Here is a 17,549-nt window from a genome sequence, read left to right on the forward strand (position 1 = left end):
ACCATTGCATGGTCATTTAGCAGAAAAACATTATTATATTATATTTCAAAATATTTTTCCACTCACTTCGCACATTAAATATTACCATGAAATTACACAATGCTTACAATTACTCATAGTATAATTTGTGTCTCCTTTGCTGTATAATTTCCATAATTTAGGCACCACTTACAATATCATTATTCTTTTCGGTAAAATACATGAAGTTGTGCAATACACACATTTATTTATGCATGACCCACAATTACTTAAACTTTCCTTTAAATTACTTACCCAGTACTTAAATTTTCTTACAGTATTGCTTGTCTTTGTTTCCTGTCAATATATTTTATTGAGAATTCTGTTATGATTTCATCAGGGTAATTGACTGGATGAGGAGTCAAATTAAAAAAAAAAAAAAAAGCATTTCATTAATAAAATATAACAAAAAGAAGTCACATACATTTAATATCTATTGTACTCTAACTTGGTTTATCAAATAAAATAAGTTGAGCACCGTTTTTAACCTGTGTGTGTGTGTGTGTGTGTGTGTGTGTGTGTGTGTGTGTGTGTGTGTGTGTGTGTGTGTGTGTGTGTGTGTGTGTGTGTGTGTGTGTGTGTGTGTGTGTCTTGGTCTCCAGGACGCTGACAGACCTGCTGAAACAGCAGGGGAATGAGGTGAGCTCGGTGGAAAATGCCACGGCCAGTCCGCCCAGTGCAGGGAGAGTCAACGGCGTCTCAGCCAGGATGCTGCGCAGCAGGAGTGGTAAGTGCAAAGAAAGATTGTGCACATACAAAAACACATGTAAACACACGTGCACATGTAAAAGGTAATGCAGTAAAAGATTAGTTTACTGCTGTCAAAGACTGCAAGACTATAGGCTCACCAACTAACAGTACTGTCCCTGTACTATGAAGCAAGATTTCATCTTACCCTGGTAATTTCAGGGTTAAGCCTGAGTTTCCTGTACTATGAAGATAGTTCACTTGTTACGGACCATATTGCCATGGTAACTTATGAGTGAGTATTTTAATGCTAGACTCCTGTACAATGTTTTTCCTCTCACACACACTCATGCCACTGATTTGCTTGCAGCAGCTGTGTTGTTTTTCATCTCTATTTTGTGTTTAATCACTTCAGATTTTTCTAATAGCAAAGTCTCACGTGTCATGTGAACGTACAGGAAATATCCTGCGTTAACTTATTGAATTGATAACTAGTTTCATTCTCTCTGAAGTCTGTCTCTAGTGTCATAGGGTGAGAGGCAGCGTATACTCTGGACCGCTTGTCAATCTATTGCAGGCCTATCACAGAGAGACAGACAACAATTCACACTAAATCCCATGAATAATTTAGAATCACCAGTTAACCCAAAAAGCACGTTTGGACTGTGTGAGGAGATATCACAGGCATGTTCAAGGAAAACATGGAGACTACACAGAAAAGCCCCAACAAGCCAGCTGGTTTGAACCAATGACTGCAGAAAAGTAGTAGTTTTCTACAGTCATTGGTTTGAACCTGGAAACCTCTTGTTCAACAACCCAGTTGCTTTGAACTTCATGTTATATTCATAACATGAAGCAGGCCTGAACCCTGAAGGCAGCATGTGCCTTTTTCCTACATTTCCATCAGCAGATACAGCAACGTGGAATTTAAACACCTATTTTAACCATGTTTTACTCAGAGCAAACCACCTCTTGTGTGCTTGGATTGTTTCGGTTTGTGCATACCAGTAACTGATGGTGCACGTACATTGATTAGCGATGTGATGGTGTGTACTCTGCATCTGATGGTGTGGAAGGGTGGGAGAGGGCGTCTCGTATGAGAGACCCTGCAGCTTCTATCTCGCATTTCTCACTGTGTGGAATTTCACACCCCGCTAATGACATGATGCCACATGCAGTATGTGGCAGACACTTTAATCCAGTCATTGATCATATGCACTTGAAAAGGGCAACAAATATGCTGGCTGGAACTAAATCTAAGAGGACGATTGTTGCAGTGTGACTTTTCTCTCTCTCTTTCTGAACGTCTGCTATGAAGCCTTGAGTTGAGCATTTTTACCGTTGACATTTAGTATTTTGAAAGTGAAAGTAACCAGGGAGGTTTTTATAAACTTTGTTGGATTAGGGCGTAAGTGCAAAATGCAGGATTCTGAGACAGGTAGATGAACTAGAAGCGTTTTATTACAGCTGATAAAAAAATCCACAGAGTCCAAAGGTCCACAAGCAAAGAAAAAAAAAGAATCCAAAATAGGAAAACACCAAGAGGGAAATAGATGCTCTGACAAAGGACAAGGGCATTAGACACAGCTGAGGAATGAAGCACAGGTGAAGCCAGTTAGGATAACGATGCAGCCAAGTAAAACACAGGAGACGATGAAGATAAACTGACAGGAAAACAAGGAAGACAGCAGTAAGAAAACTATTAGTTTTATACAAACAGTAACTGCAAGTAAGATTACTAAAGAAAAGCACAGATGATGATAATATAATCATGTGAAGAGTCAAAGTCAAGCAGAGAACATTCATCATAAACAGAATTTACAGGTTAACCCCCCTATTGTTTGAGAATATACTTAAGAACAAAATATATTTGTCATTGAATGCTGTTACATTCTATATCTTTATTGTCATTATAAATACATGAAATATAGGGAGATTAGGTGCCTTCCTTACGGAGGCGGTAACACAATTGCATGGGAACACCATCACATGTGTGCCAATATTGCACGTCTTTTACACATGGTGCAAGGTGGTGTCTAATGCCCTGATGGCTACTTGCTTTAATGCTCCTGTTATGACTCCTGTTCAGCCAAGTACATTTTTTAATGTTCTTGGCTTTCCTACGGCAGTGGGACCTGTACAGTTCTTCAAGAGAGGGTAGAGGACAGTCAATGGTTTCCTGGGCAGTCTTAATGATTCACTGGAGTGTTTTTCTCTGTGCTGCTGTGGAGCTGAAAACCACACACAGAAGCAGTAGTAAAGGATGCTCTCAATAGAGTATTGGTAGAAGGACACCCACAGTTTTTGAGAGATGTTATTTTTCCTGATGACACTCAGGAAATAGAGTCTCTGCTGGGTCTTCTTTGCCTGCTCTGCCATGTTCCTGAAATCCACAGTGAGCGATCAGGTAGTCTGTGCACCATGCTGTCAGTCGCTCTACTTCATCCCTGTAGGAAGACTCACCCCCCCCCCCCCGAGATGAGCCCCAGCAGAGTTGTGTCATCTGCAAATTACATTGCTAAAAGTATGACTCAGTACAGCTTTTTTAAACAACTCCAAATCCAGCACACCCACATCTCACATTTTAGTTTTAACATGTAGGGAACAAAAAAGAATGGTTATGTTTTAACAAGTTCTAGGCCCACTCTTTACCCCCTCAGGAACTCGAAATGCCCATTAGCATGGCCCGACCATCAACCCAACACCCACTTCTATGATGCAGGACCGAAAACAAAGAGAATAGTCCACCTAAAATTATTTTACATAATGCTGTATCAATATATCAACTTTGTGTCCGGTTTGCTAGTCAAGTTTGTCTGAGTGCAGCTCAATGGATGTTGGGTTTTTATATTTTCAGTGAGTTAATGGAAGTATAAGAATTGGACAGTGTGGACAGAAACAGGGTAAAAGTGAAAATGCAAATTAATTTAGATTTAAAGAAAGGGGAAGATAGACAAAAAGTTGTTCATTATTCCGTTGATTTTGTACAAAAAACATCTGTATTGATAAAAGTAGTCACTCAACTATCCCAGTCATTGAATTCAGGTGCTCCAGTCACTTCCATGGTCAAAGGTGGATAAACTCAAGCACCATGCAGACTGCATGTGAAAATATTTGTGAAAGAATGGATCATGGTAAAGCGATAGGATGAAACTTGTGCCAGTCCACTGGTGAAATTTCATCACTACTAAATCACGCTTCTCTGTCTAGAAGTCCAATAGATGAGTCTGGGTTTGCTGGTTGCTGGGGGAACGGTTCCAACATGACTACCGGTCTACAAAGCACGGTCTATAAAGGCAGGTGAATAAGAGTGGAGACTGTAAACCAGGCCTTCTCATCCAACATCAGTGTCTCACTTTACAAATGTGCTTGTGGAAGAATGGCCCCAAACTCCCACACACACTCCTAAACATCACTAACCTTTGTGGAAAGCCACCTTGAAAGAGTTGAAGCTGTTAAAGCTGCAAAGGGTGAACCAACATAATATTAAATCCTATTGATTAATAATGGGATGTCAGTCGAGTTCATATAAGTGTGAAGGCAGATGAATGAATACTTTTAGAAATATAATGTGGATCTCCAAGGTGTTCAGACCTCTTGTGTTCAGATTTTGTTGCTCTTTATTTTACTTCAATTAGACAGTCAGAGGGCATTTCAGGGGCCCATACTGTCCAGGTGTGGGGTTCTTTGTTGTCTCATGTGCTTGAAAAGAAGGCAACTGGACTTCTTTACGTTCATGAAAACATTTCTAGTCTCCATTCAAGAGTCTTTGTCAGTTGTAAAACAACTGATGGAGAGTCTTAAGTAGGCATTTATCCTCAAGTGGCAACTGCCCCCTTGCAGGCGATCCTGAAAGTCATTGACCTACTATTAATCATTTGAGTCTTCACATTAGCCAAGTTGTGACAAAAAGTGCAGGTGGTTACTATCGCCTGGGCCAAGGTGTGAAACTTCTGTAAGACAGTGCCCCATTCCACCTCTGGCAAGGTGTGAGTGAGGAGTGTGTTTCATATTTATGTACATAGTAGTCATTTTTTCCCACAGGGAGAAAATGTCCAGTGGCTGTTACTGATCAATAACCAGAAAACAAACATCCAAACATAACTATCAACTTAGAAGGAAAAATAAGTGTTTGCCTTAAGACTGCCTTGTCTACCATCTACTATATATATATATGTGTGTGTGTGTGTGTGTGTATATATATGTGTGTGTGTGTGTGTGTGTGTGTGTGTGTGTGTGTATATATATATATGTATGTATATATATATTTGGTTATGAAATGGTTTTAAGCAACTCACAGCATGACATTTAAGGGTCAGTGCACCATGAATCACCTCCCTCTGTCCCAGATATTCATTTGCTCTTCGCTCGTTTCTGAGCTCTTCATCTGCATCTGTTTCAAGGATTTATTTTTTTATTTTTTTATTTTTTTTACTTTTCAGGCTATTTGTACTGAATCTAAACTGACAGACAATGTATGTACATGTATTCACCATCCAAACTGTTCCGTTTTTGAGCCACAGGACAAAGTGGAGCACTGCATAGATTGCTGGGGTAGGAAACAGATGAACATTATTGGTTTTTCCACTGTAGACAAGAAAGCAGAGGTGGCTTTGGAAAAAAGTAAAACTCATTACACACAGAGTAATTGAACACATTTGAACTAATTGCAGGGTTGTTGAGAGGACTGCTGCCATTTTCTCTTGTGCTGACATTCACTTAAAAAAGATTGTGGACTTTATCCTTTTATGCGAGAGTGCAGATAGATCCTAAACTATAGCTTATTAGGTAACATGAAAACTAATCTAAATATAGGTTACACAGCACTCTTTTGCTGTGTAACCTATACCAGGCAGAAAATACCTTTGGGATTGTTGCTGCTGTTGGACCTGGCCTATAGGACGCTGTTAAAAAAGTTTGAAGTATCCACTTGGTTCCACTGAGCACCATAACGAGATGTTCTGCAGATCTGTGGTTTTGTGCTCCTTCTTCTTTACAGCCTGTTGCTGTAGTACACAAGCCACAGATTCTATCTAAAACAGCGGTCCCCAGCCTTTTTCCCCCATAGACAGGTTTATGTCCGACAATATTTTCATGGACCGGCCTTTGAGGTGTTACGGATAAATAGAACAAAATAAAACCACCACCAGTACCAAAAAAAAAGATGATTTATTCATAACACACGGGAAAAGACCCAGGGTAACCGATTTAACGATAAAAACGATTAAAAAAAATAACGCTAAAAACCGATAAAAACCATGAATTTAACACCCGAGTCTCAAATCTCGTGGCCCGTTACCAAACGACTCATGGACCGGTACCGGTCTGTGGCCGGGTTGGGGACCACTGATGTAAGAGTCACATATTACCACCCTGATGTCAGTCATTGAATTTTGGATTCCCACATAAAAAGCCTTAAGTTTGTTATCCTGGCTGTTGCCATCTGTCCATTGTCTCTAAAATATCTTATCCATCGTTTACTGACTCCATCATTTATTCCAACTTCTTTGCACCATTGCAAAGATGTCCGGAGCCCAATTCCATACGTGTGTCCACATACTTTGCCAATCAAGCTGATTCTGATTGTGGTAAAAGTGCACTTGGCCATTAAGCTCTTGGGTAGCAAGCAAACCAATAACTTTCAGCAAGCATATTTTAATATATAAATATTTTTAAATGTGGTTCTGGCAGCGTAACCAGTATGTGTTAGCTTTTGTCGTCAGACCTGTGTTTAAATCCATGCGCCCACGTTACATTTCATCTGGAAATATGTCACACTACAGAAGCTCTGAATCCTGCTTCACTCTGACTTTATAGGTTAGAAACGTCAAGAAGTCACAAGCCTTTAAAGTCACATACTTTGAGATGTACATGAACCATCCGTGATGTTAACTGGAGACAGGAGGCAAATATTTGGTCTCTAACAAATATGAGTCATTGCAGATAGAAAGCTTGAAGCAAAAAGCGATGACCTATTTATCAAAGTCGACTGCAGAAGTAGGGTGACCCAGTAACAAATCACTCCAAACACAAATTTCACCTCTTCTCCTCCCACATCTCTTTTTTCCCTGTTACCCCAGCTGTCAGAAGAGTGACTCTGAGTGCTTGTGTCATCCAAAATGTTTTCCTGCCCTCTCAACTCTTCCCTGGGGTCAATTAGAGGCAAACTACTTAATGATCTTAGTACGAATCTGTACTCCCGTGTTTTTGTCATGTTTATTATTCTCACAAAAGGCACGTGTACGCCTGACTCAGCCAGTCGCACAGAGCGAGGGTTATAAAGTAAGTGGATGTGGGAGAAGGTTGTGTTTGTTCACACTGCCTCTACTACACTCAGTGATGATGCACACGGACTTTCACGTTGGATCGTACCGTTATTAGACATTGTACCCACCCTCCTTACTCGCTTTATTCCCAGCACTTATGTCTCCTTATTCTTGCCACTGCAGTTTTGTTGTTCACGGACACACAAAGATGCTCCTGTGTTATCTTGGAGATGAGAGACGCCATGCAGTGCACTCTCTCCTTTATCTCTTTCCCCACGGCACATAAGACTCCTTTTATGTATCATTTGTATCATGCCAACGCACACTCAGAGATGCACAAACACGCTCAATGCACACAAACAATGTTTCATGGTCTCGAGCACTCACAATTGCAGGCTGGTGCAAACAGCAGGAAGATGATTGGTGCGTGTGAATGTGTGTGTGGAAGTTATTGAGGGAGGGAGAGTGAGAGAAACTGAAGAAGTGTGAATCCCTTTGCATTAAAAAGCACTTAAACTTCTTGAAAACTCTAACTGCTTTTAAGTTTGTGACCTGAAAATGAATTTGAAGCTCCTGTTGCTGCATCATTAGCCTTCTAAAACTCTGCTAAATAGCTAGACACTCTGGAAAGTGAAGATATCTGGCAAACTATGAGCCCTTGCTTGTTAATTTATTGATAACCTAGTATTTTTCATGTTGCGAGAAAAACATATCGTCCTTTTCATCATAAAAAGCTGCAAATCAGAAAAAGTCTGTGTTATTAATAATCAATGTCTCGGTTATTTAAATCAGACGAGACGTCATCTGAACCTAAAATGATGGCCAATTACCAGCACCAGTTATTTTACCATTTAAATCAATGTGCTGTTCTCCTCAGCACAGTTTACTGAAGTTACTCTCAAATGCTCCAAAGGTTGTTTTTTTTTAAAAAAGATTAGCTGAAACCCCTCAAATCTAAATCTCCAATAGGTTGGGAAAAATCTAACAAACCACCAACGCTATGTTTTTTGCCCTCTAGGTTTTTTGGGTTCTAAAATGTTCCAAATTGCAAATCTCTGTAAGCAAAAATACAGACAACAGTTAACATAATGCCTCTAAAGTCATGTGTAAAAGACAATTTTCACAAGGTTCTATGTAGTCCTGTGTAGAAATAAGTAAACCCCTTAAACCAATAGGAATTAACAGGGTAAGTAGAACTGAGGTGCTGCTCTGTAGAAGCAGAGGTAGTAGTTCATGCTAAATAACAAAACAATAATCTTTATTTAAGACATCTTGGATGTGCTACCACACAGCAGGCTTATTATTTGACAGATCATTTCATTAAATGGCACCAATACTACAAATGTGGACTGTAGAGAAGTCCAGTACAGAGACACACTGCTGGCTACAGTTGCCTGTCTTGGCACTATTGTGTGTCAAAGTGACCCCGGCCCTAAAGTTAAACCTTCACAAAACCCAGCGGGTAAGTTAAAAAAAATCCACCAACTCGAGTTGTTGTGAAAGAGAGCATCAGTTCTTAGAGCAGTGTTGTTCTGTTATGGCAAGCAAGGCAAACAGCACTGCTTGCCCAGTGTAATCTAAATACAGACATCAATTAAAACAAACATGAAGTAATCTCTCTCCTTGCATCTCAAACAGCCATGTGTCTCATGAGCTTCTCTCACTGCCTGCGAGACAAGTTTCCCATCTTCTTGCCATCGTTGGCTATTGCCTCTGGAAGCAGGCTTGACTAAACTTATAATGTTTATCATTCAAGACAAGCTGCAGAGACAAGCTCTGTTTTCACTGAGATTATTTACGAGCTGTGTTGTGTGGAAATAAAGCTTTCATTAACAAGTAAACAAGCCCTCCGTCATCCTAACATACACATTTTCTTTTAATAACCACCTTGGCAATGTGTGATGTAGAGCTATTAGAGCGTAGTCTGAAAACGTTTTTTAATAACCTCTTAGGCATGTTAGTGAGGAAAGTCTGGATAATGGAGCGGTATACATCTCTACTTTCATAAAACAGGCAAGCTGAGAAGTTTCAAATGAGTTCCTGCTTGCCTTTCTATAAACTCACCCTATGCCACTGCTTTAAAGACAAAAAAAATTGTGCCAGGCTGTACACATGTTCATTTCTACTGTTAAGTTGGCATGGGGATGGACTTGGTTTCAGAGCCATGGCCACACCAGGAACTACAGTCTCACATCTGACTCTTTACACATTTACCATCGATTTGTAACACAATAATGTTACTTCCCTTCTCTAAACCGATTCATTAGGTTTAGATCGAAATGAATCAAACCTGTGGAAGCATATCTGGAAATCATGGCAAACAGAAGCCATTTCTACACAAGAACTATGCACAATGTTTGGAGAATCAGGTCGAGACATTGTCTAAAGTTGCCTGTTCTCACATGTAGCACACAACAGAAGGCAATTTTATCCGTGCCAGATGCATTCTTTTACTGGAAATACTTCTGCTTTTGGGATAAATGTTCACTGGATGATCATTGGCTAGTCTCACATCTGTACAACACATCACAGGTCCATCACAGTGACTTGGAATAAGGAAGCTAGCATTGCACACATTTAGTGGATCCTATAAATAGGCTCACCGTTGGAGGTTGGGTGGCTGTCTGATCAAAACCATTTTACAACCAAATGTTAATCAAGTGTTGAATTAATAGCCAGTGTGTTGTGATCGCTTGGTTATTTATTGGTCCAATAGCTTCATGACAGGAAGATGGAGGTATTGATAATGATGATAAGGACGATGATGGCATAAAAAGGACTTTTCCCCCCACTAATCTGGCAAATGCTGGAACATCAGTACCACTAGGTTATTTACTTGTGTGTGTGTGTGTAGTCTCAGAGTTGTGTTAATGTTGTTACCATAATGGCTAACTCTTGACATTTCTCCATCCCGCTGTTTCTGAAAAATGTTCTAATTTATTCGACTAGTACATCCTACCATTTTCTGTAATACTCTCTGTCTCTCTCACTAGTGAATAACATTTAAAAGGTATACAGTGTACACATCTGTACCTCTCTCACATGTTTTCTGCTTCCAACACTGTGACACTATACAAGCACTATATTCCACCAATTTTGTCTTTCTCTTTCAGATGACCTCATGAAGGATGTTTAGGTATGTGTGTGTCAGAGTGAACATTCGTGTGTATCCATCCATCCCTGGGGCTCACATCAAGTGCACTGGCTGCATCAGTGGACTTCATTATTGCTAATAGCCAGGGATTTACTCTTTTACTCCTAGTTTGTTCCATTGTTCATTAACCTCGGTTCATTTAGCTTTGGACCGACTGCCTGTCAGGGATGGAACTGTTTCACCCAAAGTTACCAGTCTCAAAGTAAAAGGGCATATTTTTTTGTTTGTTTTTTAAACTCATGTTAATCCTGCACTTACAGTTCTCCTCTGAAGTTTACATACACTCATCATGAGAATAAATCACTTATCATTTTGGTGATTTTTTTAAACTGTTCTTTTTCCAGGCTGGTACATCTTAAATATAAAGCTCAATAAGTTTTAAATTTATTTTGGATTCTGGGTCCAAAGTATGCACGCAGACTCAAATATATACATACCCTAACATTTGATTAAATGTCCCTTAAGAAGTTACACCTTGACCAGCTGCTTTTGGTAAAAAAAAAAAAAAAAGAAAGAAGCTTGTGGCATAAATATTAGACCACTCTTTTATGGTTTTCAGGGTTTTTAATCGCTTTTTATCGTTATTTTTTAATCGTTAACTCGGTTTCCTGTGCGTTATGAATAAATCTTTTTTTGGGAGGGTACTGGTACTGGTTTTATTTTGTTGTATTTATCTGCGACACCTTAAAGGCCGGTCCTTTAAAATATTGTCGGACATAAACCGGTCCGTGGCGCAAAAAAGGTTGGGGACCGCTGGCTTAGGAACACCATGGAAATGGAGATGCTGGTCTGGACATTGCTGCTTAGACTGTTGCCCCATAACATAGAACCAAAAAAATGGATGGATGGATGCGTGGATGGATGGATGCATGGATATCTAACATTAAATACAACAATGGATAAGGAAAAATGCTTTTTATAACAAGGAAAAAAGCAATTACTTGGAAATCTATTGCATGTGTTAAAAGTGAGAAAAGCTGGAGGCTAAAACAATAATAAACTCCTCTAAATGAGCGAAATCTCTCCATTATGAAGTTACATTCATCAGCGATTAATGACAGCCCAGCAGCATGCTGTGGCCTGTTGCTTTGGCTGGGTGTGTCATAACCCTTAGGCTGCAGTATCATCCAGCGAGGCCCTCCGTTGGTCAATCAAATGAGTTCATCCAAAGACAGATTCCTTTGCAGTGTACACAAAGAGCTATTTCTCCTTTCTACCCTGCAACTCTCATGATCAAAGATTTTAAAATACAGTAACTTTCCAGAGCTTGAAAATGCTGTTTTGGCATCTGATGAGGTTTTAAATTCACAAATCAACAAATTAAATTTTATGGATTTTATTTCATTTTTCACAATTATGTAGCTTTCTGTGTTCTGAATGTACATTTATGGTGTAACATCTTTAATGAAGTGCTTACTGGATGAACATGCAGTGGGTCTGTACAGTGTCTTTTATGGAATATTGCCTCTGGTGAGGCAAAGGTATATACTGCTGCAGACCACAGAGCGTCCCTATAGCCACAATTCATTATGTTGGTTTAGAAATATTAGTATAATCTGAACTGAAACTGTAAAAACCTTCAGGCAACACACGCAGACCTTTATTATTTCACTTTATATTACTATTAAACAAATCTGTGGGGAAATAATAAAGAAGTTGCCGCATGTACTGTGCTACAGTACAGGCACTTTGCACTGGCAGTGCTTCAAGTTGTAAGGATGCGTTGGCCATTCTTGCTCCCGGCAAATTTGTACTTCACAGTTAAAAAAAAGTCACATGGCCCAAAGCCATAACTCATAAATGTATTTAGTGCCTGCATTTGGTAACTGCACCACAGTTACAATCAATTTAAAACACTAAAAAGCTGAAGTTACAGTTGTCCGAACGAGACAGGAATATGTTGTGAGACTGTTTTTAAAGGTAAAGCATGCATGTACTTACAACTGACTCTTTGTCTATCTCTTACCAGAACAGTACCAGCTGAATAACTCTGCTTATGGACCATTTGGACAAGGGCTTCCACAGCCTCACAGCAACCACAGCGCAGTGGGACTGAACAAATACACCTCCCTCAAAGCTGTGGGTAAGTCTGACACAAATACATGCTAAATGATGCTTATTTCAACTGACATTTCAACCTTTACAGTACAAGTTAAGAGTACAGGAGCTGTCAGATGATGAAGGGTCCCTTTACTTCGTGGAAAGCAGATTTAATCTTAAAGAGAGGCCCCCCACCATGATCCCATTTAAGTAACATTAATCATCTAAATGTTACTAAGTGATTGACGTAAACTGGACTTCACAGGAGATTTACTTCCCCATGGTACCACGTCATGCAGACAAGCATGAGCTATTGCAGTAAGGCCTTTGTGTGATTTGATTCAAAGAAACCTCACTGTACAGGAATATTTTAGGAAGATCTGACCCCACAGACCTAGTCATTGCTAAGGACAGAGCTCTATGATATATGGCGTGCAGGTAATACAGATATGATTATTTTTATTTCAACATAAAATGTGTAGCTAGCTTACTTGCATGTACACTAAAAAGTTGCACAGTACTTTACATCTTTTTATTCCATGATTCACTTTATAATCATATAAAGTCTTCCATGCAAATCATTGAATTCAGGTCTTCCAATGACTTGAATGGGCACAGGTGTATAAAATCAATCACCTAGGCATGCTGACTGCTTCTACGAACAAGTAATCGATCGCTCCCAGGAGGTCAGTGAGTTCCAGCATGGTACCATGATAGGATTTCAGCTAATAATATTCAGTCATGACATTTCTTTGCTACTAAATATTCCACAGTAAATCGTTATTGGTATTATAATAAAGTGGAAGCAAATGGGAATGACAGCAATTCAGTCATAAAGTGACAGGCCATGTAAAATCACAGAGCAGTGTCAGCGAATGCTGAGGAGTATAGTGGGCAGAAGTCACCAACTTTCTTCATAGTCAGTCGCCAAGGTCCTCCAAACTTCATGTGGCCAAGCTCAAGAACAGTTTGTTGAGAGCTTCATGGAAGAGGTTTTTGTGGCCGAGCAACTTACGTCACCAAGTGCAATGCCAAGTATTGGATGCAGTGGTGTAAAGCACGCCATTACTGGACTCAGGAGCAGTGCAGACATGGTGGAGGAGGGATTACGGTGTGGGGTTTTCAGGAGGAAAGACATTTTGGACGAGTTAGGCTCGGGTCAGCATACCAAGACAGAACACCTTTGGGATGAATTAGAGCGGAGACTGCAAGCCAGACCTTCTCGTCTGACATCAGTTTCTCATCGTACAAATGTGTTTCTGGATGAATGATCAAAAATTCCCATAAACACACTGCTAAACCTTGCTGGAAACATTCCCAGAAGAGTTGCAGCTGTTGTAGCTGCAAAGAGTGTGCATACATCATATTAAACCCTATGGATTACGAATGGAATGTCACTCAAATTCATATGCGTGTTAAGGCAGACAAGTGAATACTTTGGCAATATAGCGCACATACAGTTTCTTAACTTACTGTATAATGTCTAAATTTTATATTGACCTCAAATACAAAATCAAAACAGGTAAAATCTGAAGCCTATATTTGTAAAAGATAGGTTGAAAGTAGTCTGAAGCTAAAGTGTACTACCTCCCTGTGAGTCAAAATAGTTTTCAGTATCACAAATGGGCACATTAATCAACTAAGACTGTTTGCAGAGCGTCTGGTGGCTGGGCCTCAGTCCATGGGGCCTTGCCGGGCACAGCCCGAAAAAGGGACATCGGCCCATCTTCCTGCAGGCCCACCACCCGCAGGAGGCACCGTAGGGGTCGGCTGCATTGTGAGCCGGGCGGCGGCCAGGAGCAGAGGTCCTGGCGGACTGATCCCTGGTTACCAAGACTTGCACAAAATGTTTTCAGTTAAAAAATGAGATATTCTCATCCAATAGATTCCTTCATATCAGACTAAGAACACAGTGCTTTAATGATAGACTCTTTTTTTTAGTTGCACCACCTTACCTCACTTTTTTCCACATCTGCAAATCTCTGATTACAAAACTGCAGCTGAATTCTAGCTGCCATCTGGTTATATTATTGTTCTATTCCTACATAAAAGCAAGGTTGCTGAGTTCCTATATCATCTGCAGTTAAATTGCCGTGCCGCAGCAACTACAACACTAGCTGTGTTGGAACCTCAGATCTGTGAAGTTATTGCTGGACTCTGAATGCAAGTAACTGAATGTGATTTTTCTCTGATCTAAGTTAATCACAGTTAATCGCACCATTTTCAGAAAAATAAATTGGACATAATCGCCCACTTGACCCCATTTAATCAGAAACTCATAGCAGACTGACTCTGACTTATTGCTTTTCTATCACCATTTTGACACCAAAGTCACTTTGAAGACCGCAAATGGTTGCAGACCTGCTCCTCATCTTCAAAGCAATTGCGTTCTGCAGCAACATTTGAATGGTACTGTCAGAATTTTTTAGAAACAACATCAAAGGATGGCTCCATCCTGCCTTATTTCAGCAGTTCAAACTTCTGCTGGCTGCAAATTGTGTGGGTGATACCATGGTGCTTAATCTTCGCATCATTAAAACAAGAAAGCCTATCCGAGTATTGTTGCTGACTACTCCATCCCTTAATGACCGCAGAGTGTCCATCTTCTCATGGCTGCTTCCAATAGGATAACACATGATGTCACAAAGCTCAAGTCATTTCAAATGGTCTCTTGAACATGACAGTAAGCTCACAAATGGCCTCCATAGCCACCAGATTAGGGATGCAGTGGAACATGAACTGTATGGTGGTACTATCACCAGACCAAAACCTCTGAACAATGTTTTCAGCACCTTGTTGAATTCAGGCTGTTCTGAAGGCAAAACAGAGACCACATTTATTCATAGTAGAAGACATCAAACATTACAATTTTTAAACTGAGAAAATATGTCATTTTAAGATAAATATTAGCACATTTTAGAATTTAATGACAGCAACAGTTCTCAAAGAAGTTGGGACAGGGCCGTATTTATTTTAGGGCCGTTATATGCTTGTTGTACATGCTTGTTCATTTGTTACTTATGCATGTAGCACAACCTTTATAGTGGCTGACTAAGTCTGTTAACGCATTTATCTAAATAACTTGCTCTCTCTTCTATGATAACTACTGATATATCACAAGCACAAAACATGTATTTGTCACCTGTCTCGTGTGCTCTTGGAGGCCCCTCCTGGTATAAGGCCCCCAAGCGGCACCTTAGTCTCCTTATGCCTCAGCTGGCTCTGAAGCTAGTTGCCAGGATATGCTAACATTCGCAGTTAAGATTAAAGGCAAATGTAGTTACATTTTTACTTGTGCTTGTTTTCCATTACAGAAGCAGGAAACTGTTACCATCTGCTCAACAAACTATCAGACTGAATCATGATAGGAGTTCACTTGTTCTCAAAGTTTTTTTATGCTTTTCTATGAAATAATACAATAAAATGACATTGCTGAGATTAAATACATTTGCTTTTGAAAAGAGCGGATGCAACCTTTGTCGGTGTACTCTGATTTTCCAGCAAAAACAATGAAAGCACACTCAGAGACAAGGTTACTGTTCATGTAACCAGGAAGCTAGCGGCGATAACCTCAGTGTTTAGTTTATGCAGTGTGTGCTGATGACACGCGCACACACATGCACAAGCAGAGTCAGACTCAGGGCGAGGGTGTTTATAAACCTCCATCGCTGTGTCCCCTCTTCCTGACACACATACCTTTACCTCCAACATCTCCATTGCACTCTTCAGTTTCTCCTGCTCCTCCTGCCCTCCAGTATCTCAAGAGAAGATTAACACCACTAATATTCACTCACCTCAAGGGCATGCCAGTTGGAAATACATAAACAACCAGCCTGCCCTTTGATCTTTTTCAGATCCTCTCTTCACCTTCCTCTGACTCCCTCCTTTCCGCTCCTTTAAATGTACTTTTTAAAAACTTTTACGCATATAAAAAAGGGCATTTTCATGCTAACACGGTCCATTTGTGAGAAGATCATTTTTTTCAATTCTGCCTACAGGAGTTGCATAAAAGCTTTCTGATATATTCAAACAATAGTGACATTGCTGACAGTTTGGAGCCAGGAGGCCAGAAATGCATCATGGATTAACCGTGATTCAGACTTGAGCCCTCCTCCTATGATGACAGATCATGTGTTTGTGAATTGACAGTTAATTTCTTAGCCTGCTTCTGCATGTGACTCAGAACTGCATCAGACTGTGATAAATTGAAAATGATTTCAAAGTGTAAACAAGTTTAAAGAGGCCAAATATAGCATGTTTGCGCTACCGACCCAACTTTTTAACTTCTACTGTAACACTGCACTGTGACAGAGCAAGAAGTGAGCAGAAAGCTATATTTATTAACACTATGAATGAGTGTACCCATATTTGGTACATAAATCCCACAGTCTACACACACGTTGCCATTGGTTAAAGGAATAAAATAGAATTAAAAAGAGTAGAGTAATAATAGCCATTTGTGCTTATTTTTTCCTCTTTGGCAACTTTAAATTTGGGACAAATTCTATAAAGACTAAGATTTGAGGAAAGGTCATTTACTACTTTTATTGTCACATTGCATGTGCAGGTACACTGGTGCAGCAGATGCAAAAAGGATATACAGAGGTCAGCAGTTGGATATTGCGCAAAACAAGTGGCATTTATGTACAGTATGGAGTGGATAATGTTGAAGTTCTGGTAAGTGACGGTGAGGTGTCTACGAAGTGTTCAGCAGTCTGATGGCCTGATGGAAAACGCTGTCTCTCAGTCTGCTGGTTCGGGACTGGATACTGCAGAACCTCCTGCCTGATGGAAGTAGTCTGAACAGTTTATGCTGAACAGTTTATAGAAAATAACAACACTAACAGTCATGTGAAAAGGACTGGAAGGAAAAAAATTAATACAACCTCACTGCTTCCATAGAAATTAAGAGGGTCAGAAGCAGCCAGGTGCTGGTCTTGAGCATTCAGGTGTGTGTTAATATAGTATCCCTCATGCCCTGCATCAATTTAGTAATCCAATTAGAAAAAGACTGAACAAGCATGGCTTGTTTGGTCAGAAACTAAGCCTCTTGTCTCTACACAGAACAAAGCAGCACGACTTAGGTTTGCCAAGTTGCGTCTAAACAAACCACAAGACGTCTGGAACAGTGTCCTTTGGACAGACAAGACTAAACTGGAAATACTTGGGCAAAATGCACAGCGCCATGATTAGTGACAACCTAGCACAGCATATCAGCCAAACATCAGCCAAACCTTGTCAAGCACGGTGGTGGAGAAATGTATTACTACAACAGAAAACCGTAAGTTTAAAAATAGAACTAGACCTTTGTTCATGGTCACATCTGTCTGAAAATAAAAAACAGATTCGACAAGATTAATGTTGGGCTAAAGCTCCAATCTTTC

At 40.0% G+C, this 17,549-nt stretch overlaps 1 protein-coding gene across 1 annotated transcript in view; it reads left to right on the plus strand.

The window, feature by feature from the left end:
• shisa8b (shisa family member 8b) overlaps positions 1–17,549 on the plus strand; it is a 38,398-nt gene that overhangs the window by 16,030 nt on the left and 4,819 nt on the right. Inside the window, exons 3-4 of the mRNA XM_004557597.2 lie at positions 621–745; positions 12,095–12,208. Of these exons, the coding sequence (XP_004557654.2) occupies positions 621–745; positions 12,095–12,208 (239 nt within the window). The remainder of the gene's footprint in view (positions 1–620; positions 746–12,094; positions 12,209–17,549) is intronic.

This window comes from Maylandia zebra, linkage group LG8, assembly GCF_041146795.1.
Source record: "Maylandia zebra isolate NMK-2024a linkage group LG8, Mzebra_GT3a, whole genome shotgun sequence".
Classification (NCBI taxonomy): Eukaryota; Metazoa; Chordata; class Actinopteri; order Cichliformes; family Cichlidae; genus Maylandia; species Maylandia zebra.